The 26,938-nt window shown below is 42.7% G+C and overlaps 1 protein-coding gene and 1 long non-coding RNA gene across 2 annotated transcripts in view; both read right to left on the reverse strand.

Moving 5' to 3' along the window:
* The window catches only part of LOC133424423 (NACHT, LRR and PYD domains-containing protein 3-like), a 44,406-nt gene extending 20,389 nt beyond the window's left edge, over positions 1 to 24,017 (reverse strand). Inside the window, exons 1-5 of the mRNA XM_061715034.1 lie at positions 23,920 to 24,017; positions 3,423 to 3,555; positions 3,197 to 3,340; positions 933 to 1,011; positions 437 to 644 (exon numbers count right to left, since the gene is read on the reverse strand). Coding sequence (XP_061571018.1) covers positions 437 to 644; positions 933 to 1,011; positions 3,197 to 3,340; positions 3,423 to 3,511 — 520 coding nt within the window. The 5' untranslated portion in view covers positions 3,512 to 3,555; positions 23,920 to 24,017. The remainder of the gene's footprint in view (positions 1 to 436; positions 645 to 932; positions 1,012 to 3,196; positions 3,341 to 3,422; positions 3,556 to 23,919) is intronic.
* LOC133440814 (uncharacterized) lies at positions 16,574 to 23,853 on the reverse strand. Its single transcript, XR_009782362.1, has 3 exons — positions 22,142 to 23,853; positions 21,915 to 21,980; positions 16,574 to 19,848 (listed from the first exon to the last, which is right to left on the reverse strand). It is a non-coding gene; the product is annotated as an uncharacterized LOC133440814 (long non-coding RNA).
* Positions 24,018 to 26,938: the final 2,921 nt, after the last annotated feature.

Genomic DNA, 26,938 nt, shown 5'->3' on the forward strand with positions numbered 1-26,938 from the left:
ACACAGTGTGAAGATGCCTTTTTTTCCTCCTCCATCCCAGTGTCATCCTTCCTCCAAGAAATGGCGTCCGTACGAATGGGGCCTGCGGTGTGAACCGGAGTCAAGTTCTCTCGGCTGATTATGTCTGACTTGGCAATAAAGCTTTTTCTGATTCTGATTCTGAGATGATCTGATCAAATAATCCGTAGAACCATCAAGACAATCTGGAGTTCAGCAGGGTACCTAGAAGAAGAAAACCAGGGCTATAATCTTCCAGTTATCTTGTGGTGTTGGTCGGTTAAACATATTTAGGCTGTCCTGTACAGGGAGGGTGCTGCTCTAGGGGAGGGTACCATGTGGGGGCGAATGTTGTGGCTGATCTGTGAATGTTGCTCATCTCCTGAGGCATTCTGGGTCATTTATCCAGCAGCTTAAAAGTTCAGAGAAATCCTCTTACTGCTCTGCAGACGCTCAGCCAGCTCCTCCTGCTTCATTCTCCTCAGGAAGTTCACTGTGATCTTCACAAACGCCTCTCTGCTGCTCCTCTGCTCTTCATCCTCACCATCCAACACATGCTCTAGGGATTCTGGGTAATCTTGACTCAGACCCCTCTGCATCTTCTTCAGCTCGTTCTTCACAAACATGACAATGTTGTCCTCCAGCAGCTGGAACAGAAGACCACATGAAGGACACAATAAGACTGAAACCACGGAGACAAACATCAGGTCCATGATGGACAGACTGACAGTCCACTGGTCTCCAGAGACCAGCATGGAGACCAACATCAGACCTATGTTGGACAGACTGACAGCCCACTGGTCTCCAGAGACCAGCATGGAGACAAACATCAGACCCATGTTGGACAGACTGACAGTCCACTGGTCTCCAGAGACCAGCATTGAGACAAACACCAACAGAACAGAAGGAGTAGCAGTTGTTGTTCATGTACAGACCTGAAAGATGGAGTCCAGCTGTGTCTGATGCTCCTGGACAGACGGACCACTGGGGGACTCTGAGATCTGCTGGTCCAATCTGTGGAGGAACCAGGAAGAATTAGCTCACATCATGTCTGTCCTCACAGAGAAAAACACCAGCTGAAGGTCCATGAAGTCCTGTTTGGTTGAGGACAGTACATCAGTGGACTGATGGTGGTGAATGTTTACTAGTCCTGCTGATCCCACCAAGAACCTACACATGACCCCAATGAGACATCTGCCCATTCACACATTCACAAGATCCAGTTCTGCTCCAAGAAAAGTTACGAGATCAAGAAGACGGACAACTGGGGGGTATTCCAGAAAGCGGGTTTTGTTAAAACTCTGAGTTTGTTAACCATGAGATGAGGGAAACCCGGAGTTTTCAGTTCCAGAAAGCGATGTAACTCAAACTCTGAGTCAGTTACTACGGCAACTGACCCTGTGAACCTAACGTGCTCGCTAGCAGGTTTTCTTCAATAAACCCTGAGTTTCTCTCTGTCTCCTCCCTCCTGCTGAGCCTGAAGCAGCTATCCCACATGGGTGTCCTTTCCTCCGGAATCCAATTGACATCGAAGCCGAATTAATTTTCAATGCCTTACGTCAGGAGAGGATGTTTAGACCAAGATTAGATATACTTTCATTCCCTGATGAGTACCTTACAGAACGTAACCGTTTTTTGTCACACTATTATTTATCTGAACAACATTCTCCAGCCATATATATCCAACATTACAAACCGCAGACGTGCTCTCAGTTCAGAGCAAATTCTTTCTGTAGCGCTTCGTTTTTTTGCCAACTGCAGTTTTCTATACTACAACATTGGCGACGCAGAACATATTGGGAATTATTTTAATATTAATTATATAAATTATTAATTATATAAATAATTAATTATATTCAATTCAATTCAATTCAATTTTATTTATATAGCGTCTAATACATCAAAAGTTGTCTCCAGACGCTTTCCAGAGACCCAGAACATAAACTCCTGAGCAATTATTACATAAACAATGGCATGTAGAAACAGCACAAAGAAGGCAGGTGGAAGCAGCAACGGGATGACCGGGGGTGGGGACAGCAGGCAGGTGGAAGCAGCAACGGGATGACCGGGGGTGGGGACCGCAGGCAGGTGGAAGCAGCAGCGGGATGACCAGGGGTGGGGACCGCAGGCCAGCACGCAGCTCCCAAAGCTCCGGCCCAATCAGCAAGCCCCAGGTTAGGTTCAGGGTCGGGGAAAGGTTGAGAAGGGGCAGGGCCAGGGAGAGGAGTCTTGACGGACAAATCTCTCCCCCGCCTGACCGGGCCGTTACCCTGCCTCTCTCACTCCCACGCTGCAGGTTCCGGTGTTGTGCATTCAGAGATGCTCTTCGCCACCAGCAGAGGATGCTGCACCATATACAAAAGAGAAAAAAGGGGGGCCAGCACAAGAAACTACAGGAGCGATGGACAAAAATGATAGCTATGAGATACTTGGAAATGGAGAAGAGAGGAAGGGAAGAGGAGAGGAGAAGAAAGTGAGAGGCACCGCCCAGTGGATCATGTCAGTCCCCCCTGCAGCATAGGCCTATAGCAGCATATCTACCACGAAGCTATATTTGAGACTAACTATTATAGTCTTGTTCTATAGCTGCAACTATGACTACTGACACTAACACACTAGAGTTTACACTACCTAGAGATTCACCAGCACCAGCTAGAGGTTTACTAAACACTAACTATAGGCTTTACTAAACAGAAAGGTTTTAAGTTTAGTTTTAAAGGTGGAGGTGGTGTTAGCCTCCTTAACTCAGATTGGAAGTTGGTTCCATAGTAATGGTACCTGATAGCAAAACGCCCGCCCTCCAAATCTACATTTGGATACTCTAGGAACTACGAGTAAACTTGCACTCAGAGAGCGGAGAGCTCTGCCAGGAACATAAGGCACTATCAGGTCTTGCAAATAATGCGGAGCTAAGCCGTTTTGGGCTTTATATGCAAGTAATAAAATTTTTAATTGGATTCTGAATTTTACTGCTTTCAGGATCAGTCCTCTGGAAGGTGAGACCTCCAGATGTGTCGACCAGAGGAAAAAGCTCATGACAGGAGATGAAGATCTATAAGGAGGAAGCTCAGATCACTATCAGGTGATGGAGGACCACAGGGGTCCAGGACTACATGGATCTACTCAGGAAGAAACATGTGGACATTTCCTAACATGAGGACTGGTTAAAATACATGTAATGTGTTTAAATACATCTCACCTCTCTGAAGAAGAATGTTGGTCTCCTTTAAAGGTAAGAATATATTCCTTTGACTGGTCACTCTTCAAGGACACACAGCTGGGTCCAAGTCCAGGTCCAGGTCCAGGTCCAGGTCCAAGTTTAGGTCCAGGTCCGGGTTTCTTCCTGTAATAATGATGTTTGGTGATGTGAGTCTTGAGCTCTGACATGCAGAAGAGTCACGGACAGTTAGAGATTCTCATCTCACCTCTGAGCTTTGCTCCGACTCTCATGTTCCCCACAAAGAGAGGTTTTAGAGGGAGGGACTCCCTCCTCTCCGTCCTCACACTGATCCATTCTGCTGAATTCACGTCCACATCAGCTCACACACACACCTTCATCTGCAGAGGAAACACACATCACTGGTGCTGCACACAGATCAGCTGATCCTGCTCTGGTTTGTTCCTCTTTTGTTTTTTTTTGCTTCCCCTGAGCAGAAGAGGTCACTTGTGTTACACCTCTAAAAAAGGGTGAGAAATAATCACAAGAGTGATGCAGTCTTTCCCAAACGAGAGCATTTACTCAAGTGCAAAACAATATTCACAATAATCACGGTTACAGAGGTTACATATCATCTGACATTAACAAAACACAAGCTGCGTCCGAAATTCCACACTTCCACCCTAATGAGTAGCAAAAACACTATGAGATTTTTTTAGTGCGTCTAAAACATTAGTACGTACACAATAGTATGCGCTATCCATACTCATTCCGGAGAAATGTATTAGTGTGGATTGATGGACAATAGCTAAGCAGAAACTTCCCACAATGCAGTGCAGCGGTGTTTGGTTGCTAAGTGCTGCACAGATACGTATATGTCATAAGTATAATATTCAGTATAATAATATTATTATATTGTGGCGGACACAATTATGGACCTCGCACCCATCAGGACTGTAGGGAAGGGGGCGTGGTCATGGGGCGTTTTATGGTTGCTCTGTTTGAGTTGTCAACTGTCACGGTGCATCCGAAATGCCATACTAAACAGTATATACTAAAAAGTATACATAAATTCGGCACACTTTTGAGTAAATATCAGTAGTGTGCATTAATTTGGACGTACTATTAAGAGCGGATTCTGTTCTGGAATAAAGTCCCGTTTGCCAACCTCTGGAGTCGTGCCTCATCCTGCCACAATATAATATTAATATTATAATATTTGTATATAATAATATTATATAATGTCATCTTGTTTGGGCCAGAATAAACAGGAGAGCAGAGCGGTGCTGCTACTGCTGCTGTGACAGGAGTTACCATGGTAACAACTCCCCCTCCCAATGGCCCTTCCTGCCGTGGGGGGGGGGGGGGGGGGGGGGGAGCGGGCAGGTGCACCCCCTCCCGACCCTGGTGTTGAGTGCATGTGATTAATGCCATAAAAACATGGAGGGGGAGGTCAGGGACAGGGTATCATGCTGACAATAATCCCCCCCCCCCCCCCCCCCTCCCCCCCTCCAGAACTAAGTATCCTTGTTAAATGTATTTAATAAATGTTGAATGTGCAGTCTGTACAGTGTTATTAAAACCGTGTTATTACAACCCCTCCTTCCAACATCAGGAAGTGCCGTCAGGAAGTTGTTACCATGGTAACTACTCCCCCTCCCAACCGCAGGAAGTGTCGTGTGGCTCTGAGTAGTACGTCCGTATTAAGTAAGTAAGTAAGTAAGTAAAATTTATTTATAGAGCGCTTTTTGTAGATACAATCACAAAGTGCTTTACATCAGGGATAAAATGCAGTAGAATATAAAACACACAATAGCACAACAACAGGTAACTTCACAGATGCCCAGGGAAACATCATCATCAGGGGAAAGCCTGTCTAAAGAGATATGTTTTAAGTTCTCTCTTAAAACTGTCAGTGGACTCAATGCTGCGTAAGGTCAGTGGAAGTGCATTCCAGAGGCGAGGGGCACTGGCCTGGAAAGAGCAGTCACCTCGCGTTTTAAAACGGGTGCGGGGGACCATCAAGAGTTTTTGATCTGATGACCTTAATGAACGTGAGGGAGAGTAAGGTCTCAGCAGTTCAGCAATGTACACGGGAGCTTGGTTATTTAGGGCTCTAAAAGTAAGTACTAAAATCTTAAAATGAATCCTAAAATTAACTGGTAGCCAATGTAAAGAGTATAAAATCGGGGTGATATGATCCCTTTTCCTTGTTCCAGTTACGATCCTTGCTGCCGCGTTCTGCACAGTCTGAAGGCGATTTACAGCCTTTTTGTTAAAACACATAAAAAGAGAGTTGCAATAATCAATGCGAGATGACACAAAGGGATGAATTATCATTTCAATTTCAGTTTTTGAGATCATAGACCTCAGTTTAGCGATATTCCGGAGATGATAAAAGCAATTCTTCACCAACTGTTTACAGTGGTGATCCAGGGACATGTCCTTGTCAAACACAACTCCTAGGTTACGTACGCTAGGTTGGACAGAGGGACCTAAATGACCTAAATGCTGTTTTATGAGGGGAATAGCAGTATCTGGGGCAATAATCAGTGTTTCCGTTTTAGCGGAGTTCAGTTGAAGGAGATTGTTATTTAGCCATTTTTTGATGGCAGTCAAGCAGGCTATTAAGTTATCTAATTTGTGTAGCTCTGTCTGCTTGAAAGAGCAGTAGAGCTGAATATCATCAGCATATAGATGATAAAAAACATCACTGAAATCACTGATAATCTGTCCAATAGGGGTCATGTAAAGTAAAAAGAGTAAAGGGCCAAGGACTGATCCCTGTGGGACCCCACAGGCTAGCTCTGTCGGGTCAGATAGGAACGCATTGACATGGACCAAAAAACTCCTGTCAGTCAAGTAGGACCGGAACCAATTTAAGACGGTACCAGAAATCCCAAAAGTGTCTCTGAGTCTATCTAGTAAGATTTTATGATCCACCGTGTCAAATGCAGCGGTGAGATCTAAGAGTACCAGAACTGTAAATTGACCAGAGTCTGCTGCCATCAGGACATCGCTTGAAACTCGAGTTAGAGCAGTCTCAGTGGAGTGCTTTTTCCGAAAGCCTGATTGGAAGGTGTCAAAAGTAAGATTTGCATCCAGGAAGGCATTTAATTGTTTAGCTACTACCTTTTCCAGGATTTTAGCTAGAAAAGGGAGCTTTGAAATGGGCCTATCATTTTTTAAATCAGCAGGATCCAAGTTTGGTTTCTTTAATTTAGGTTCCACTGCTGCCTGTTTAAAGGAGACTGGGACAACACCAGTTTGGAGAGATTGATTTATAATCTCTACAATGCAGGGGCCGATAGAGCTAACAGTTTTAAGGTACAGTGATGTCGGGAGTATGTCCAGCGGGCTGGAGGACGGTGTCATGGTGGCAAGGAGCGCACTGATGTCTGGCAGTGAGACCAAAGAAAACAAGGACCATTTACATTGAGGAAGCAGAGAAGTACAAGGATTTAAAACAGTTTGAGGAATATTGGCCCTGATGTCATTAACTTTGTTTACCATAAAACTGGCAAAAACATTACAATCAGTTGCGGAAGAGACTGAGGCCACTGGGACATCAGGGGATGTAATAGAGCTGATGGTATCAAACAGAAATTTAGGATTTCTCTTATTACGAGAAATAAGTTGGGCAAAGTAAGCAGCTCTAGCGTTTTTTAACAAATTGTTTAAAGCAAGTCTCAGATCCTTGAGGTACAGCCTGTGGACCTCAAGCTTCGATGCTTTCCACAGCCGCTCTGCCTTGCGGCAGCTTCCCCTGTGGTTTTTAATCTCTTTATTTATCCAAGGGCAAGGTTTCCTAAGAGAGGTGGATCTTGCTTTAATTGGAGCTACTTTATCAAGAACTGACTTGCATCGAAGATTAAAACACTGTACCAGTGAATTCACATCATTATCATCATCATCATTGTTTGAAGCGGGCTCAGCATCAAACAGGGAAATAAAGCTGTCAACAACAGGCTGATTAATAAAACGTTTCTTTCCCTGGACAATACATGACGGGTGCTTTTCAACATATGCCATATCAAAGGAGATACAGCTATGGTCACTGACAAGAGATTCTTCCACATGTAGATTTTCAACCATCAATCCATGTGAGAAGACAAGGTCCAGTGTATGTCCTTTTAAATGTGTAGGACCAGAGACATGTTGCACAAAATTAAAAGACTCAGTGATATTTAAAAGCTCAGTAGCAGTATTAGATGACTGATCATCTATATGAATATTAAAATCACCAATAATAAGCACCTTATCCAATTTGATAATAGAAGATAAAAGTTCAGTGAAGTCAGATAAAAACCCACTAGCTGAGCCAGGAGGGCGGTAAATTAAAATACAATAAAATGGGTTGTGTTCATTTATCTTGGTCACTTGAAGCTCAAATGAGGGGAAAACGTCAGAGTTCACCAGCCTAATTTTGAGGCGTTCACGGAAAACCACCGCGAGCCCCCCGCCACATCCAGTGAGACGAGGAGTGGCAACGAACGAGTATCCCGGGGGACACAGCTCCCTGAGGTGGATGAATTCCCCCTGCCGCTGCCAGGTTTCAGACAAGAAAAGGAAGTCAAGATTTTCCTGGATCAGCAAGTCATGCAGGACAAGTGATTTGTTTGCAATGGAGCGTGCATTCAGTAAGGCCATCTTGGACCGTGAAGGCACCATGACGTCACCGCCAGCTGACTGAGTTCCTACGGCTGACAGACAGCTGATCCGCGGAGCGATGACACGCCGTGGGCAAAAGTTGCGGTATACCTGGCAGTACCGGGGTATAGGCTGTGGGTCGTTTTCCTCCTCGGGTACTTGCAAGGAGATGGGACGCAGGTAGCTCGTAAATTCCTCCCGGCCATACCTGGGAAAGAGCCGCCTGTTCCGCCTCAGCCACACCTGAACGCCGGCCCTGGATCCACGTCTCCGCAGTCTTCTCCGGAGTGGAGGCAGCAGCAGCCCCCCGAGTGACAAGTCAGCGCAGACAGACGGGGGAGGTAAGAAGTTGTAGCCCCAATTTGCACTGAACTGTTCCATAGAGTTCCTGATTTGAAGCAGCGTGGTCCGATCATAGCACAGGCTGGATGTGCAGGTTGATGGGGCCAGTGAAAGTATCAGGACATAGATTAATTTAAGGAGATGAGACGCCGAGGCAGCGGCCGTGCCAGTCACAGGCGCCATGCTGCTCGACGATTAATGCACACTACTGATATTTACTCAAAAGTGTGCCGAACTTAAGTATACTTTTAGAGTATATACTGTTTAGTCTGACAATTCGGACGCACTGACAGTCTTACTTATTAGTATTAGTATTACTCTGAGACATACATCTCATTTTGACTAAATGTAAATAATGTCTACTATTAGCTCAAGAACTTCAGTAGACTCTCGCAAATAATCATAAAACCTGCTTAATAACCAATAAACAACACTGTTCAAAATACATTTACATTATGCACCTGTAAATTTGTAAACAATGGGGCTGTTAAGTCGTGACGTCACACCTTTTCAAAATAAGGCTTCCGGGTCCTGCTCCTTGTCATTCAAACATGCCGCAGTGCTGTGTTCCCCGTTTTAACAACAGATCTGAGTCTAAGACATTGATACCACTGTCATTCTTCCGCTTTCCTTGCGACGAGAAAGAGAAGAGGAAATGGCTGCAGTTGATAAGGTGAGTTACAATTCTTAAACGAATCAAGAAAAACGAAGTTTGGGCTAAAGTTAGCACTAGCTTTTGCACCTACTCGTAAAAGACAAACTGACCGTTTTAGTGGAGCGGCTAAGAGTGGATTTTAGGCAGAATCGTGCATTTGGTGATACAAGCATGAAAATTGGCATGAGCAGTCTCCATGGGTCACTTGACAAGAAAACTGGTCGGGCCACTTGAAATTTCAAGTTGGCGGCCATTTTTCAAGATGGCCGCCACCTTGGTCGATCAATTAAGTGATGTAATTGTTTGGTTGGTGATATAGACATGAAAATTGGCATGAGCAGTCTCCATGGGTCACTTGACCAGAAACTGCTCACAGCCACTTGAAATTTCAAGATGGCAGCCATTCTTTGAGATTGCCACCTGGATTTTTAAATAATATATTTTCCCATGTTAATTTGAGGTCCTAAAAAGGCCAAGAGTGGATTTTTTACTGTATTTTGTCTAACTCCTCAACCTTGACCTGTCCGATGTGGTAAAACCTGCCAGGAGTTGCCTCCTAACGGCATAGCTCTCAGGGTTCAGTGAAGTGCACAAGCTCCCTTACCACGACAAGGTAACAGTCACAAGGGAGGTTTTTTTTTTTTTTGGTTTTTTATTTTTATTTTTTTTACCTAAATGAACAGACAGTAACGTTGTCAAATAAATACTAAGGAATGGATAAACAAAAAGGAAGATTATTAAAGTTGCCAGCTTTGGTGCTGAATGGATAGCGCTCCAAAAAATAATTGAACAATTATGTACTGAATGGCAATATGGGCAGATCTAGAGGCAACAGCAGCTCTGACTGACATAGCCCTGGAACCATGATAAACTGAAAATATCCCTCACAAATAAAAGGTAGAGGTGCTGACATTACAAAGTATCTCTTCAACTAAAAATATCTCTCACTGGTAATTAGCCAGTGGAAAAAAATACTAAAGAACTAAACTAAAAATGCGATTAACTGGTAAAACTGAAGACAAACTGTTGTGGCCATGGGGAGCCGAGCCATAGGTCTACACCTGAAAACACAGGTGCCAAGGGGGAGTAACCCTGGCAAAAAGAATATGCATATAGGATCTAGCAAGGGCAACTACTGTACACAGACATGTACAAGTGAGTCCATATCTGAAGCACTTACACCTTCCAGTACATGCCTTGGTGCACTCGGATTTGGTCAACTCCCAACAACTCTCTGCAATAGGTGGAAAAGGAGTCCAAAAGATTTTCCATTCCTCGCTTTAATGCCTGTCCCCACACGTATCCAGCCTCACAAGATGCACGTTTGGCATGCTCTTTGAGTGCTGCTTGAGTTGGTGGGATCAGGTCATATGGTCTTTGCTTTCTGGCAAAGAGATCAAGCCTCGCCTCATTCACAGTTGTGACATCGCTGGATCTGTCATACATTAGCACAACAAATCTCTCCAAAGCTTGCAGGTCGCTGTCATCCACTGCAGAGGGTTCTGTTTTGCAAGAGCATAGAGTGGCTGGTCAGCAGTTATGACAGGCGTTTGTCTTGGATTCAGGAATGCCACTGTATCACTAACTTTGTCCATGACATGCTTTACTGTTGCAACAGAGTGGGCTTGGTCTCGGAGGAGGGGAAGCAGTGATGTAATGCTGACTTTAAAATCCAGGCTCTTCCGTTGGGATGCATGGTGGGCTGACCATGTTATATTGGCAGAAGCATCGACTGCTTGGGTTAGGCTAACTTTCTCCAGCCAGTCAAACTCGGGTGTCAAGTTTCTGTTGAATACAGTGAGGTCTGGTAAAGGTAGGTTGCCTACAGGATGGGGCTCTGAGTTTTTCTTTCTGAAGAAAGCTGGTTGGATGTTCGAGAAGGATTCAGGAATTTCAGGAACTTTTCTTGGTCTGTCATCTGAAAGTTGGAGTGGTGGCCTTATCTCACCCTCATTGTTAAGACCTGGATGTTGGAACATGGAAATACTTGTACCATGAAAGGATGTATGGGCCGTTGTTGCTGTGGTATTATGGTCAATGTTGTCCATAGCAGATGTGGTGAAGAGTCCCTTTCTCAGAATCGGTGGGCAGACAACCCCATCTACCACATACTGGTTCACCACAGATTCTCCTAGCAGTGCGGAAACCTCCAACACCCTGTCATAGGAGATGCATATCACATTCTCATGAAGTAGGTCAATGAGTTGTCGCTTTCGTGTTTTAGCATACACCGCCATTCCAATGTAAACAGCAAATGGAGTTTCACGGTCTCTCGAGTGCCTATGGGTTGCTGCACCATCTTTGCAATTAGTTTTGCAATTGTCTAATCTCTATTCTAATTTAGGGGTGGCAGTAGCTCAGGTGGTAGAGCGGGTCGTCCAATGATCGGAAGGTCAGCGGTTCGAATCCCGCTCTGTCCCAGTTTGCTGTCGTAGTGTCCTTGGGCAAGACACCTTACCCACCTTGCCTCGTGTGAATGTGTTTGAATGTGTATGAATGTTGGTGGTGGTCGGAGGGGCCGTTAGGCGCGATATGGCAGCCACGCTTCCGTCAGTGCAGGGGCCCCAGGGCAGCTGTGGCTACAAACATAGCTACAACCACCAGTGAGGATGTGTATGAATGAATAATGATTTCTGTAAAGCGCTCTGGGTGCCTAGAAGGGCGCTATATAAATCCAAGTCATTATTATTATTATTTACCCCGTAATCACCAAATCAACACAAATGTACTTTTATGCCTCAGTTTTAGAGGTTTTTTTCATGGTATAAAATTGTTTTGGCATCATCCAAAACTTAAAAAATAATGACTCTAAGTCCTCTTTACTGAAAAAAAAATGTATATGGGAACATTGATCTTTTGAGGATCCAGTGGCGGCTCACGGCAGTTTCCATGCTTGTATTTGCCTGAATGCTCCAATAAGGTGGCGGCCATCTTGAAAAAATGTCCGCCATCTTGAAATCCCAATTGGCTGTGAGCAGTTTCTTGTCAGGGGAACAATGAGACCGCTCATGCCAATTCTCATGCTTGTATAACCAACTTTACATCACTTAAAGGAGCATGAGGCTCCTTTTAAGAAATGGGACTCTCTAGCGCCACCCTTCACCACGACGGCCGTCGGGGGTACTGCAGCCAACAGTGAAGCCGGCACGGGAGAACGGGGAGAACGTGCATGCAGCGTCATGTGACGTCACATCCGCAGGACAGCGCGGGAAATTCGACCTCCGAATTGCAGCACATTTTGCAGCACACAACCTGTTCAAGGCAACGGAGAGATACGCTAGAGGAAACATTCTTTTTGATTTGGAACGCTTCATCTGACATTATTACTAGAAAACTTAAAACGTATACACATTTTTTTCATAAATCCTGCCTCAAGCTCCTTTAACTGCTCCACTAAGGTGGTGGCCATCTTGAAAAATGGCTGCCATCAAGTGGCTGGTAGCATTTTATTGATAAGTGACTCATGGAGACTGCTCATGCCAATTTTCATGTCTATATCACCAACCAAACAATTACATCACTTAATTGACCAACCAAGGTGGCGGCCATCTTGAAAAATGGCCGCCAACTTGAAATTTCAAGTGGCCCGACCAATTTTCTTGTCAAGTGACCCATGGAGACTGCTCATGCCAATTTTCAGGCTTGTATCACCAAATGCACGATGCACATTGAAATGTTTCATTTAAAGGGATTGTGACATGAAAAACACATTTTTCTTGATTTTTTGTGTTTTGTTGGGTGTCTTGACATCAATTACACCCAAAAAACAACGAACTTTTAACATTCAGTGTATTGTGTGCTTTCTGGGATTTTCCGCATAACTATGCAAAAACGGCGCATGTGGTTTGGTGGCGGATCGTTACGTAACGATCCGCTAAATCACCGCCCCCTCCACCCAGCTCCCTGTCTCCTCTCCTCTCCTCTCCAGCGCACCATAAAGGCTGATTTATGGTTCCGCGTTACACCGACGCAGAGCCTACGGCGTAGGGTTACGCGGCGACGCGCACCATACGCTGAACGGCGTAGGCTCTGCGTCGATTTAACGCGGAACCATAAATGAGGCTTAACACGCCTCTTTTGTTCTAATCACCGGAGGAAAACTGCTAAGAAGACCCGCGGCCACTGACTGGACTTAAGATAAGGGGACAGTGCTGCTTGCATGCCTTTATTTTTATGATTGTTTGCTGTGGTTCGCCCTCCTGCTTTTCCGTGCATGCTTCGCCTGTCGCTCCGACGCCGCTGTGAGCGTATGGCTGGAGGAGGAGGTTTGGAGGAGGAGCGGAGCAATGATTGACAGGAAAGGGGGGAAAGGAAGCATTTTTCACGGCGCAAAAAAACACTGTAATAAAAAGCCAGGAAAAGATTACTAGAGTGAAGTTTTTCTTGTTACACTCTTTTAGACACATTTGAGGGATGTTGCCCAAGACTTTTAATAGTGTTAAAAGCATGTTAAAAATGATGTCACAATACCTTTAATAAAGTGTAAAACACATTAAGTAAATTGTATCTTTATATGAGAAATTATATTGTTTTTTCAGTTGACACCACCTATTTTGTCATGTCCCCGATAGCCTTCAATGAAAGTGTACTTGGAATATAACTAATAAAACTTGAAAAAAGTCCAAACATTTTGATATAAACATAAACATATATTTATGCTTTTTTGCTGATAATGATTTTTTTCAAAATAAATTGCTAATTAATCATTAAAATCATATTATTTAGTTCTGTCCCTCAGTAACCCCTCAACCCCGTTGCACAAATGATTCCCATCCCCCATAGAAATAATAGTATGATCCATTTGAGCATATAGAAGTGACATCACTGAAGTCTTTTCGACAACTGCACACTTGAAACAGGCAAGTGGCTACCTTCTTTTACTATATTTTGTTAATTTATATTGTAGTATTGTGGTCGTCAAGATCAACAACTCAACACCATCACATGAAAAAAAGATAGAAAACTATTACTCATTAAAAAGGTTTTTCTTATTCCAAGAATATATACTATTTCTTCATCTGATGCATGCCATGTGCTCTCTCTATGGTATTCATTATATGGAGCAGCAGCCATTTTGAGCAAAAATCACAACCCCGTCACACTCAACCCCGTTACGTTTTAATGTTATGGGGTTGTGAGATTGTAATGGGGTTGTGATTTTAACACTTTGGTTGCTTGGTTATCCAATTATTTAAATGAATAATTATTATATTTGATTAATATTCTTATACCACATGCATTTTGAATGTAATAATGATTATTTTAAAGACAGATGAGATGGCCCCAACAACACCCGCAGAAAGGCAGAGGAAGTATCGGGCACGCATTAACACCGATCCTGAAAGAAGGGAGAAATACCTGCAGAGTGAACGTCAGAGACGGAGAAGGAATGTAGAGGCAGGGAAAAAGAAAGGAATCAAGGACCCAACAGAAAGAGAACAGCGGCAGAAACGCAAAAAGTGGAGAGCAGCTTATAAAAGAAGCAAGGAGAGGAAAGAAGCGCTGAGAAACTTAACTCACTCACTCACTCACTCACTCACTCACTCACTCACTCACTCACTCACTCACTCACTCACTCACTCACTCACTCACTCACTCACTCACTCACTCACTCACTCACTCTCACACACACACACACACACACACACACACACACACACACACACACACACACACACACACACACACACACACACACACACACACACATTGTGTTTTCTTTTGATGAGCTATACAGTCAGTTTACAATGTTTTAATGTATTGTTGTAGTTGTCATTGTTTCATTTGGGTTAATAAAACTCAGTTCAACTGCAATTTATATCCATTGTCCTTCTTATGGTTACATAATGAAATAGAATGTTTATACAAAATCATACGGTGAATTTGAGAGTTAAAAAACAACTATTTACATGTTAAGCTGTATTTGTCCCTTCAACCACGTTACCATCTTCAACCCCATTACCCTACTCTCAACCCCGTCACACCAACATTTATATACTTTTTTTTTTAAGTTTATGAAAAAAAAAAATATGTTTGTTGACTTCTGTCTCATATGTTTAGAGCTATCATAAGATTATTGATTTTGGTTCAAATTCTTTAGTTAAATCACATTTGTTATGAAAAATGATAAGGATGCTGTTACAAGAAGGGCCATTTCAAGCTTTTGTATAGCAAAAATGTAAGAATTTATATCATTTTTGTATTTGCAAATATTGAATTAGTTTGAGGGACATCTGATGAATATGAAAATGTTGACTTCATTTCAAATACATTTTATAATGATATTCAGAGAGCTTCCATTGTGTCCATAACGGGGTTGAAGAACAACGGTGACCACATCATGAAATGATGTCCAATATTAATAGGAATTTGATGCCTGAGATGGGAAAAATATATATTCTGGTAGTTAAATATGTCCTTAATGTTGTGAGGTGTTCATAAAAGTATTACATTTTGCTAAAAAATGTGGAAATGTCAAAGTCCAATTTGTGCCATTCTCATGGAATGACGGTTGTGAAACTGTTATGCTCTCCGTGGTTAAACACATTAATTTCCTCCGTTTCTGAGACTGCACAACCTATCTACATTGCAGTTTATTATTACTGTACATGTGTTACAACAGTTTTATATTACTCCTGTATTCTATTTTATTACTACCTGCCCAGGGAATACAGGTGGAAAATAGCAACCTGGCACAATGCATATGCTCTTGTACAAGATTAATTGTGCACTTTAAATAAATAAATTACAATTAAATTTAACTTCTACACCATTTTATATCTGAGATCCTTATTTTTACTTTTTCTTTTTCTTGCATCTTCTTTTCTATACATTTGAGCATTATTAGAGGCAGCCTGAGATTTAAGATTTCCATTGCCAATGACTGTTTCACTGTAATTGCTGTGCATGACTAATACAGAACTAAAGTAACGTTAATGATGATCAATTTATCTCTCTTTTTTTTTTTAAAGGCGTGAAAACTGCAACTCTAGGTTGTGCAGTTGGCATTTCCCGGATGACAGCTGACTGCTCCAGCATCTTAAGCCAGGTGATATGGTCATGGCGGACAAGGGCTTCACCATACGGGACATTTTGCCAGAAGGAGTTCTGCTGAACATTCCGTCTTTCCTCGTCAATGGACAGTTCACACAGGAGGAAGTGAACAATAACAGGTTAATCTCCCATGCAAGGATACATGTGGAGCGTTCTATTCAAAGGCTGAAATTGTACAGCATTTTGCACCACATCCCACACCAGTTCAGGAAAAACATCAACAAAATACTGAAAGTATGTGTGTTTCTAAAAAATGTGCAAACACCCATTCTGCGTGAAATTGAATGAATGATTGTCAGTGTGTTAAATGTGGAGGACTGTTTCCCAGTGGCCATAAAGATTTGTTACATGTATATAAGGGCATGATTTGAATAGTTTGACATGAAATAAGACCCATTGAGAAAAATGTATATTCTTGTAAAGTGAAAAAAAATTCTTCTTGTTCTTTCAACTGTTTGTTTGCAGAAAATTTCAATCAAAAATGTAGATAGACTGTATGATAGGGATTTGTTACATGTATATAACGGCATGATTTGAATAGTTTGACATGAAATAAGACCCATTGTGATAAATGTATATTCTTGTAAACTGATTTTCATGAGTGATTTGATTTGAGGAAAACTTGAATTAAAAAAGTAATACCAGGTAAAAAAAAAAATGTTACTGTTCTTTATAGACATGTTGTATTAAGTGTTTCAGACATTGTGTTACTGCCAAAAACTTAATTTATTATAACAGCGTAAACTGATAAGGACATTAGTATTTACAGATCATGAATGTAGGGTATGTTCAAGTGCAGACATTAACATCGTCAAATCTTCATCTGAAAAGTAAAGATGTTAAATAAATGTAGTGGAGTAGAAGGTACAATATTTACCAGAAAAAATGTTTAAAATATTTACCAGAAATGTAGTGGAGTGGAAGTAAAAAGTAGGACAAAGCGGAAATACTCAAGTAAAATACAAGTACCTCAGAACTGTACTTAAGTAAAACATGTACTTAGAACAAAAGGAGGAGAGGCCAGCAACACTTTGGGGTAAATCCACAAAGAATAGATTGCGCCCGCAAATAGCGCTGTGAATTGCGCTGCATTAGCGCCCGCAATTTGCCCCGCTTTAAAGGTGACCTATTATGGCATTTAATGTATATTTTAAACAGGCCTTGAATGTCTTAAAAACAATCTAAAGCTTGTTTTTTCTACATAAATCATAAATCCAGCCTGTGGGCCCTGTCACTAGTTTTACCGCTTCTAACCTCTTTTTCTGTGCTCCATTCTAAGGGAAGGGGGGGGTATGATAATGAGGCTCTGTGCTGATTGGCTCCCTGAATGACGTGTAGCAGGGGAGGAGAATAAACCTCGCTCCGCCAGAGCAGCCCGAGCCTGTAAATTATCACAACACTGAATTTTCACAAATGGAAACTTTATTGTTAAAAAAATAAAATATGAGTTGTATATAAATAACATTTATGCACTATTTAAGCCGGATCTACCCGGCGGATGCTGAACGCTGGGCGCCCGGCGTGGCTCTGGGGCGCATCGCACATCACCGCGGCTTTAACGGGGGAATCTGACCGGTTCCGACCGGTTCCGACCGGCCGGGACCGCAGGAACCGGCCTGGACTGGTAGCAGGGACTCCCGGGGACCGACCAGCGGAATTTCAGCCGGATCTGCCCGGCGGATGCTGCGCGACGGGCGCTGCAACCCCACGAGGGGCGCACAGATCGCTCCGGAGCGCATCCGCGGCGCATCGCCCGTTATCGGGGATCAAACCAACAGATTTCACTGAAAATCTCGGAGGATGAAGCTGGTCCGACCTGGGACAGACCCACGAGGACCCAGCTCCCAAACCACCCGGGAACCTGGATGATTTAACCCGGATCCGCTGCGCCGCGTCCAACTGGCTGAAGGAAGGACCGCTCCAGCGGGGCAGAGAGCTGGTTGTGGGCGTGGTTTCAGCAGCAGAGGCTGAACCTATGGAAATGAGCGCCTATGGTGACGTCACCATAGGCGCAGATTCAGAATGGCTCAAAAAAAGGTCACGTGACACTGGGGGACTCTGTCTGGCGGGGGTCAGAGAGCTTGCAGAAATTCATGGTATTTTGTCTCCCCTGTGCTGGAAGGGTGAGGGGAGACCACTTTATATATGTTAAAACAAGAAAAAACGTGTTTTTCATAATAGGTCCCCTTTAAGGTCCTATTCACAAAAGATTTTGCTCTAATGATATACCGGAGCAAACACGCCCATAAAGTTTTGCGGCTGAGTGCAATTTGCACAGATTGGTCCATAATGAAAACTGCAGAGAGCACAACAGCCTCAACTTTCACGTATTTGTACTAGTATTTCGCATGCAGATAGATAGATAGATAGATAGATAGATAGATAGATAGATAGATAGATAGATAGATAGATAGATAGATAGATAGATAGATAGATAGATAGATAGATAGATAGATAGATAGATAGATAGATAGATAGATAGATAGATAGATAGATAGATGTAAAGTGCAAACTAAAATATAGTCCAGTTGTGGCAGAGGTGAGTGTGTGAAACTGAGTTCAGGACGACTTAAACAGTCTTATTGCTGCGAGGACGCAAGGATCTCCTGAACCGCTCGTTCTGCAGCGCAGTGAGCGGAGGCTGCGGATCCGGCCGCTGCAGCTGCTCCTGCTTCTCCAGTGTGCCCCTCTCCACCACAGATCTTAGCGGGTCCAGACTCCTGCCCAACACTGAGCCCGCTTTTTTGACCAGTTTGTTCAGTCGCCTGGTGTTTTTGATTGCAAGGCTGCCCCCCCAACACACAGCAGCAAAAAAGAGTGCACTGGCCACCATCGTGTGGTAGAACATAGCCATCATCTCCACACACACATCAACAGACCTCAGTGTCTGTATGACATAAGCTAATGAAATGTCAAATGTTAAGAGGCTGTGCGCATTTACGCACAAGGCACAGCACCAGTAACTTCATTAACACCGGATCGGGATCAGATCAGGATCTGATGGTAATTCATGTTCTTTGTTTTGCTACACACACCTACAGGTCAGCTGTTAAACACACACATTCTAGATTTATATGTTTATATGGTGGAATTGTTTGTAATAAAGCAGCCCCTTATGTATGGATGAATCTTGAACTCCGTCCTGTTACTTTTATGAGCTGAGTTTGCGCGCAGTTTAATACACGCTTCTGAAAGGCGGTATTTGCTCCACTATTTTTGCGTGTGGCAAATAGCGCTGGCCTTTCTGAATTAGGCGCTTTTTGCAATGAGGCTTATTTGCATAGAAAGGGGGCAATTTTGCGCCGAATGTATGAATATTACCTAATTTGCATGCATGCAAATGGCACTGGCGCAGACTGCCACTATTTGCTTGGCAGCGCAGTTTGTGGAGCAATTCGCCTTTTGCGGGTGCTTTGTGAATTAGACGCTCTCTTTTTGTCTCATTTGCAACGGTTTAGCGGCCGCAAAAGCCGCGCAATCCTTTTGTGGATTTGGCCCCAAGTGTTGCTGGCCTCTCCTCCTTTTTGTTTTTAATTTACAACTGTGACACAATGTTTGGAAGGAAACACTCTTTATAAAATGTTTCCAGAATGTCAATGTTAAGAGCCCACGTCGGATCTTTGAGCACTGGCAGGATGACAAGGTCAAGAGGAGTCCATACAATGAGGTGACAACTGTTAGCTCCAGTCAGTTGTAGGTTGCCCTGGATCTGATGCCAGTAGTTATGGAGTTGTTTTAGTGCCAGGGTACCAGTTTCTTCATCCAACTCCAAGAAGAAGTCCCTACTCTCTGCTGCTTGTAGGATGGTCTTGGCTCTGGCTGACCACGGACATTTCACCTCAATGATGCAGTCATCAGATACTGTCCCTTCTGGAGAACCACCGAGTAGGCCGCTGTGAGACAAGAACAATCCCCTCTCCTGGATGACAACACCTGTGCAATCCGTGAATTGTTGCTTAGCCCTTGCCTCATGGTGGATTCCCCAGTCACATGCCTTAAAAAAAAACAAAAAAAAACATTTATTACAGTGGTCAACAACCCTGCTCCTGGAGAGCTACTGCCCTACATGTTTGAGGTATCGCCCCACTCTAACACACCTGATTCTAATCATTAACTTGTTATCAAGCAGCTGAAGCTTGCCAAGGGCTTGATAACAGGTTAATAATTAGGATAAGGTCTGTTAGAGTGGGGTGACATCTCAAACATCCATGAGCAGGGCTGGGCCCTGTTTCAGAAAGCAGGCTTAACAAACTCTGAACCTAATCCTGAACTATTTTAAACTAACGTAGGTCTACATTCTGCAGCTGCACCACGATCCTGCTCACTCAGAAATATTAACATATAATCTACAATATTATAATAATTATGTTCCATCAGTGCGATCAATTACGTCATGAGTGATAGAGATCATTATTCATTGATCCTACGTGTCTAAAGCTTCATACCGATTATTTGAATTTAAACTGAAATAACACATTATGGGGTAAATCCACAAAGAACAGATTGCGCCTGCAAATAGCGCTGTGAATTGCGCTGCATTTGCGCCCGCAATTTGCCCCGCTTTAAGGTCCTATTCACAAAAGATTTTGCCCTAATGATATGCCGGGGCAAACACGCCCATAAAGTTTTGCGGCTGAGTGCAATTTGCCCTTGTCTCAGTAAGTGAGCGGAGCTGTTTCCAGTGTTCTCCGTATTTCAGCACACAGATTGGTCCATAATGAAAACGGCAGAAATAAAAAATAGAGCGAATGAAAATAAAACGCTGTGAGGCGCAAGGGCGCAATTTCCACTGGGAACAGGGGGGGGCACTTTTCAAACTCATGCTTTTGTCCCCCCCCCAAGCTTTTTTACAGTTTAAGAACTAACGGTAGGCTCAGCCTGTATTACAAATCATCAAGACACTGTGCGAAGATGGGACGGGAGCCCGCTCCCCCTCCTCCCTCCTCCCTCCGTGCTGCTCAAGGATGATTTATGGTTCCGCGTTAAATCGACGCAGAGCATACGGCGTAGGTTACGCGGCTGGCGCACCGTACAGTGCGCGTCGCCGCGTACCCTACGGCGTAACCTTACGGCGTAACCCTACGGCGTAACCCTACGGCGTAACCCTACGGCGTAGGCTCTGCGTCGATTTAACGCGGACCATTATTTAGGCATAATTAGGCTTAACTAGTGTGTGCGTATGTGACAGATGTGCATGGGACGATTGTGAAATACGGAAATAACTGTTTTATATGAATTCTAATTCCGAATTACGTAACAATTCCGTATTTCAAGGGACGGGTGGCAAGCCTACTCACTGCGGCTGCATCTGCAGCAGCAGCTGAGAGTCCTGACTGACGCTGAGCTTCACAGGGACACGATCAGCGCTATTTTATTATAAGTCTGATATATGTTGTGATATGTGATGACATTATTAAGCTGTTAAACACACACATTCTAGATTTATATGTTTATATGGTGGAATTGTTTGTAATAAAGCAGCCCCTTTACTGTATGGATGAATCCTGAGCTCCTGTTATTTTTATTTTTAAATCCGAGATAAGTCCACAACCTCACTTGATCTGACTGTGTACAGTCATGTCTGACTATAGATTTCACCCTTAATATCATTCAGTATCACACAGGCTTGAATGACATTGAAGAGAGAGAGAAACAGAGAGATGGGGAGTGAGGAGTGAGTTTGCGCGCAGTTAATACACGCTTCTGAAACACGGTATTTGCTCCACTATTTTTGCGTGTGGCAAATAGCTCTGGCCTTTGTGAATAAGACGGTTTTTGCAATGAGGCTTATTTGCATAGAAAGGGGGCAATTTTACGCCGAATGTATGAATATTACCTAATTTACATGCATGCAAATGGCACCGGCGCAGACTGCCACTATTTGCTTGGCAGCGCAGTTTGTGATGCAATTCGCCTTTTGCGGGTGCTTTGTGAATTAGACGCTCTCTTTTTGTCTCATTTGCACCGGTTTAGCGGCCGCAAAAGCCGCGCAATCCTTTTGTGGATTTGGCCCTATGTGTAATAAACATTTCAGTGCAGGAGCTGCTCTAACAAACTGACCTTGTCCTCCAGTCATTGTCCTTGTCCAGTCCTTGTCCTCCTGGGTGACAGATCTTTTTATTCCAGCTGAAATAATATTATGACGTGTTATGAGTGTATATTACCACCGTTTGATGAATGGGATTCATCTTCACATAATATAATAGCTTTAAACCACATAACGTTAAGTAAATAATTCAAAACAAGCAACAACATCAGACAGCCTCATTTGCAAATTAATTACTAACCTTGTGTTGTGGATGGTGCCATCACAGACACTCGCTTAGCTGTGATTTCCGTCTTCGGCATCTTCGCCCTCTTCCACACACACTCGACATCGGTGCGGGACACATTTTTTTCTGTCCAGATCAGCAGAGCTGCCATATGGTGGCACTTGTCTCGGCCGATTGGGTACTGACTGCTGTATTTTACTGCCTGTCCCTCAACATGAACCTGACGTTACATTGAAAACATTTCAACTCTCTCACCCTAACACATCTTAGCCTAACAATATTTCTGTTGCTAGCCGGGGGCTGGCACATCATTATATTTCAACTTGCTTAACTTCACTAACACTCCAAAACATAGCTGATATAGGGACCTATAACGTTACTGACATATTAAGTTTTTCATCTTCGTTTACATCAAAAGTTGTAGCAGTCCTATCCGTTTTTTAGCATAACGTTATCATCTTTAGATGTCAACTAACTAGATAGCTTACGGCTAATTTATAACTCACCTCAACCTCGTAAACTCTCTTTTTCTGTGATGCCTGGACGCTACCCTTTATTATTCCACCAGGCGGAACAGCCACACTGACCACTCTGTTGGAATTAAATGAGTTTAACCCTTTTTTCACTCTCTCTGGTACCTCAGTGAAGAAAGAAGTGATTGTAAACAAGTTCACCGGGTCCGTCATTGTCGTTCGTTTTGTTTATCTGTCAGAGCGTCAGGACCATGTGTTGTATCGAGATCAGTTCCCCCGTCGAGATGTGTTTCCCCCTGGTCCCGCCCCCGTCCGAAATGGCCCGAACGGTCGTGCCAAAAAGTGTTTAAAATGGTCAAATATGATGATATCAGCCTGTAAATCACAGGACTTATCTGTGGTGGTGAAAGAAGTCAGCAGTATGAATTTGAAAGATGTGTGAGCATCCCTTCATGATAAACAGAGGGGGAACGCATTCTGACAGGCGTATTTCAAGCTGTCAGATAATCACAAGAGCGATGCAGTATTTCCTATAATACTGTAACTCAAGTGAGGAAGTTCCCTCCTCTCCGAGGAATGTGAAACACAAACAGTTGATCCCAGAACCGTTCAGATTAAGACTAATTTAGCGTCACAGATAAACACTGAAATAAAATAAAAAACATACTTTTTAGCTTTTTAACATGTTTTTACTGTTTTTAAATCGTTTTAACACCTTATGACCTCTTTCTTGTGACTGATCTTTTTAATGATATCAGCATTTCTATGAGTTTTTTTTTTAATCCTTTTAAGCATTTTTATGATATTACAGACCATGAACTGATTGTCATTTTAAACATTTTAAAATGTTAACAAATCATTTGTATTATACGTTTTACTTGACACAGTCTGTTTTTAACTTGTAGCAGATGAGAATATAACACTTTTAACTTGTCACACTTGGCTCTATTTTTTACTTTTTGTTTCTTTTGTATCCTTCAAATGTTGGAAAGGGCCCCAAAGTAATCAGCCTGTCCTCCACCAAGCCAGTCCACCAGGACTAACATGCTCTAACTAGCTGGAACAAGTGTGAAACAACAATGAAGTGAATCTGTGAATATAGTTTTTAGTGCAGAAACTTGAAAATCTTGTCACTGTAAAAGAAACAACATGCCGAATCCAGCGCAAACAAGTAGTACATGTGAGATGAGGTGTGATGATTGACTGGAGAGAATTGTCTTCAGACACAATCAAAGATCTAAGTCAGCAATGAATATTTTCTCCAACCATGGCAGAGCAGAAACAAACAAGAAAGTTCCTGCAGACAAAGTTGAAACTTACAGTTTCTTCAAACAGTCCAAAGAGTTGAAGATGAAGATTCTGCAGTCTGAACAAAACCCACTGAGATGCAACGGAACTGATCCTGGAATGAGTCAGAGCTGCAACCGTGGAGGAGGAAGAGAAAGTCTAGAGAGGAGGAGGAGGAGGAGGAGGAGGAGGAGGAGGAGGAGGAGGAGGAGGAGGAGGGACAGATAGAAGGAGGAGGGTCAGGCAGGAGGACGAAGAGTAATAAATAACCTGGCTGAACTTAAAAAATGAAGGTGACAATTTATATTGAAGGTTGTTAATGAATTCCAACTAAATTATTGAGTAAATGAACAGAGATTTTTTTAGGTGTATTAATTTATTTTGGGTCACCATTGTTTGGTTCACCACAGAATAAGTCCCATGATTTACTGGCTCCTGTGTGTTTCTACCAACAATGTCCATCCAGTGGTCAGCTGTTGGGACATAGTGTGTGTGATGTCATCAGAAATGCCACCAGTGGAGTTATTCATCGAAGGCGTGACACCTGCTTCCATCATGAAGACATCCCTTACTTGTCGTTCTTGAATATATCTGAGTCGTTGACTCCAGTGAAGAATCAGGGGTTAGGGTTAAATCCCACAGATCACACCAGAAAGTTTAGCTGTGGTAGGATGGCCACCAATGATGAGGTTCAAAACTTAGCCATGAAGCATTTACTGTATATATCGCTACGACTGAGTATTCATGGCTTACAGCTTAAGAAAACTCAAATATCCTATCTCAAAAAATTAGAATATTCTGGGAATCTTAATCTTAAACTGTAAACCATAATCAGCAATATTAAAATAATAAAAGGCTTGCAATATTTCAGTTGATTTGTAATGAATCCAGAATGTATGACATTTTGTTTTTTTAATTGCATTACAGAAAATAAAGAACTTTATCACAATATTCATTTGGTGTGAACAAAGACATTCTCCTGACCTTCTACCATGCATTCATTGAGAGTATCCTAACATTCTCATTCATCTCCTGGTTTCATTCCATCACCCTGCAAGATCGGTCACGCCTACTCAGCATCACCAAAGTCTGCTCTAAAATCATTGGACACCCTGTTAGAGCTCTGTCTGCTTTTTGCGAACAACAAACCTTCCGTTCTGCTCACAGGATCCTGCACGACCCCGCACACGCACTTCACTCAATGTTGGAGTGGCTCCCATCAGGTCGCAGGCTGTGATGTCCACGCTGCAGAACACAGAGAAAGAGGGCCACCTTTGTCCCCAGAGCAGTCCAGCTCTTAAACAACGACCCCTCCCTGTCTCAACGGCGACTGACTTAATGCACATAGCACTTTAACATTAAGCACAAAGCACTTTTACTGGCAGTAGCTTGGATATCTTTAACTGCACACCCTATGTATGTATGTATGTTTTTATGTTGTTGATGTTCCATTTGTCTTTTAATGCTGCTCCTTATGCCTTTTAAATTGCCCCTCAGGGACAACTAAAGTGTTTTGAATTGAATTGAGTTGAGTTGAATTGAATTGAATTGAATTGAATTCAAATTTTCTGAGACAGTCCTGTACATGTATACAAAAAGGACTAAAATAACTAAACAAAAGTTGATGATTAACTGATGTGAGAGACACCAAATCACGCCAGATGAGCTGCCGTACCGAGCCGTAGACTGGTTGACCCGAAGGGGAATTTTGCCAAGTAGATGAACAGCCGGCCTCGGTGGGATGCTCCGGGGCCGATGTCGGCTCCTCCGGGATGTTGTGATTGTTCTGCCAGCAGGTCGACTGCACTCTGGTTCGTCTCGGCTGTGGGGGCGGACGACCCACAGGAAGAAAAGCTTGCCCCTGACGTGTCTGGCTGGGGGTGGACCCATGAAATTGAAAAGGGTTTGAAAGTGACGGTGGTAATGGCGGTAAAGAAGACCCTCGATGAGCTCTTTGAATATTTGAGTCCACCTTGGACTCACCAGTGGCCTCGAAGAAAAAACGGGGGGATAACAAAGATATTTGGTGTCAGATCACCCACAATAGTTTGTCCTCAAGCTTATCTTAGCTTATCTATGACAAGGACTCCAGCAGGGTAACAGCTCTATAACATAAAACTTTCAATATAGACCAGCAGTGCAGCACGCTAAACCAAGTATCCTAATCAAACTAGTTGAGTGATTGACCAGGTATACCTGTGATATTGTGATATTTTCATCCTCACGTTATTTGTAACTATAGTTACAAATAACGTGAGGATGAAAATATCACAATGTTGTATTATGTCAGCACGTGACTTTCAACCATTATCTGAAAAGTTCTGAAAGAAAAAATAATGAATCATTTTGACATATAATACTTAGTTTGGTGACACTGACTGAAAAATAAATTATTATGAAAAATATATGATTAGTGTCCAACATTTTAAAATGTCGCTCTATGCGCACCGTCTGACCGATCTGAATGACACTCACAGGAATGAATGAGCTCACGATGAACAGTGAGTGTGGGGAGTTTAACGTCCTCGCACCTTCTTTAATCGGGCCTGAAAAATTAATAAATAAACAATCTTTTTTTTTTAAACTTTATTTAGCACAAAGAATATACAGCTCAAGGCAGGGTGAAAAAGGTATAAAATTAGGAAATAATTACAGAAACAATGGTGAAGATAACAGATTCACACAAGAAACAAAAACAAACAAAAAGCACAAGGACAGCAAGGTGCAATAAAATCAAAAGAGCAAGGACTGAGTTATAGATGATACTGTTTCTTGGCAACACTATTCATATTATCAATCTTTTCATAGATTTAAAGTAGTTGGTAAAAAAAAAATTAAAATATAGTAAAGGAGGGAGTATTTCCACTCCACTTACAAGTGTGAATATGATATTTACCCAAAATAATCACCAGGTTGATAATGTTGGAATATTTAGGATCCAAGTTATCCATATAATAAAGAACATAATTGTAAGTAAAAACAGGAATTGCATCAAGTTTTAAAGATAACCAATTATGAATGTCAGACCAAAAGGACTTTGTAAAAGAGCAAT

This window comes from Cololabis saira, chromosome 3 (assembly GCF_033807715.1).
Source record: "Cololabis saira isolate AMF1-May2022 chromosome 3, fColSai1.1, whole genome shotgun sequence".
Lineage (NCBI taxonomy): Eukaryota > Metazoa > Chordata > Actinopteri > Beloniformes > Belonidae > Cololabis > Cololabis saira.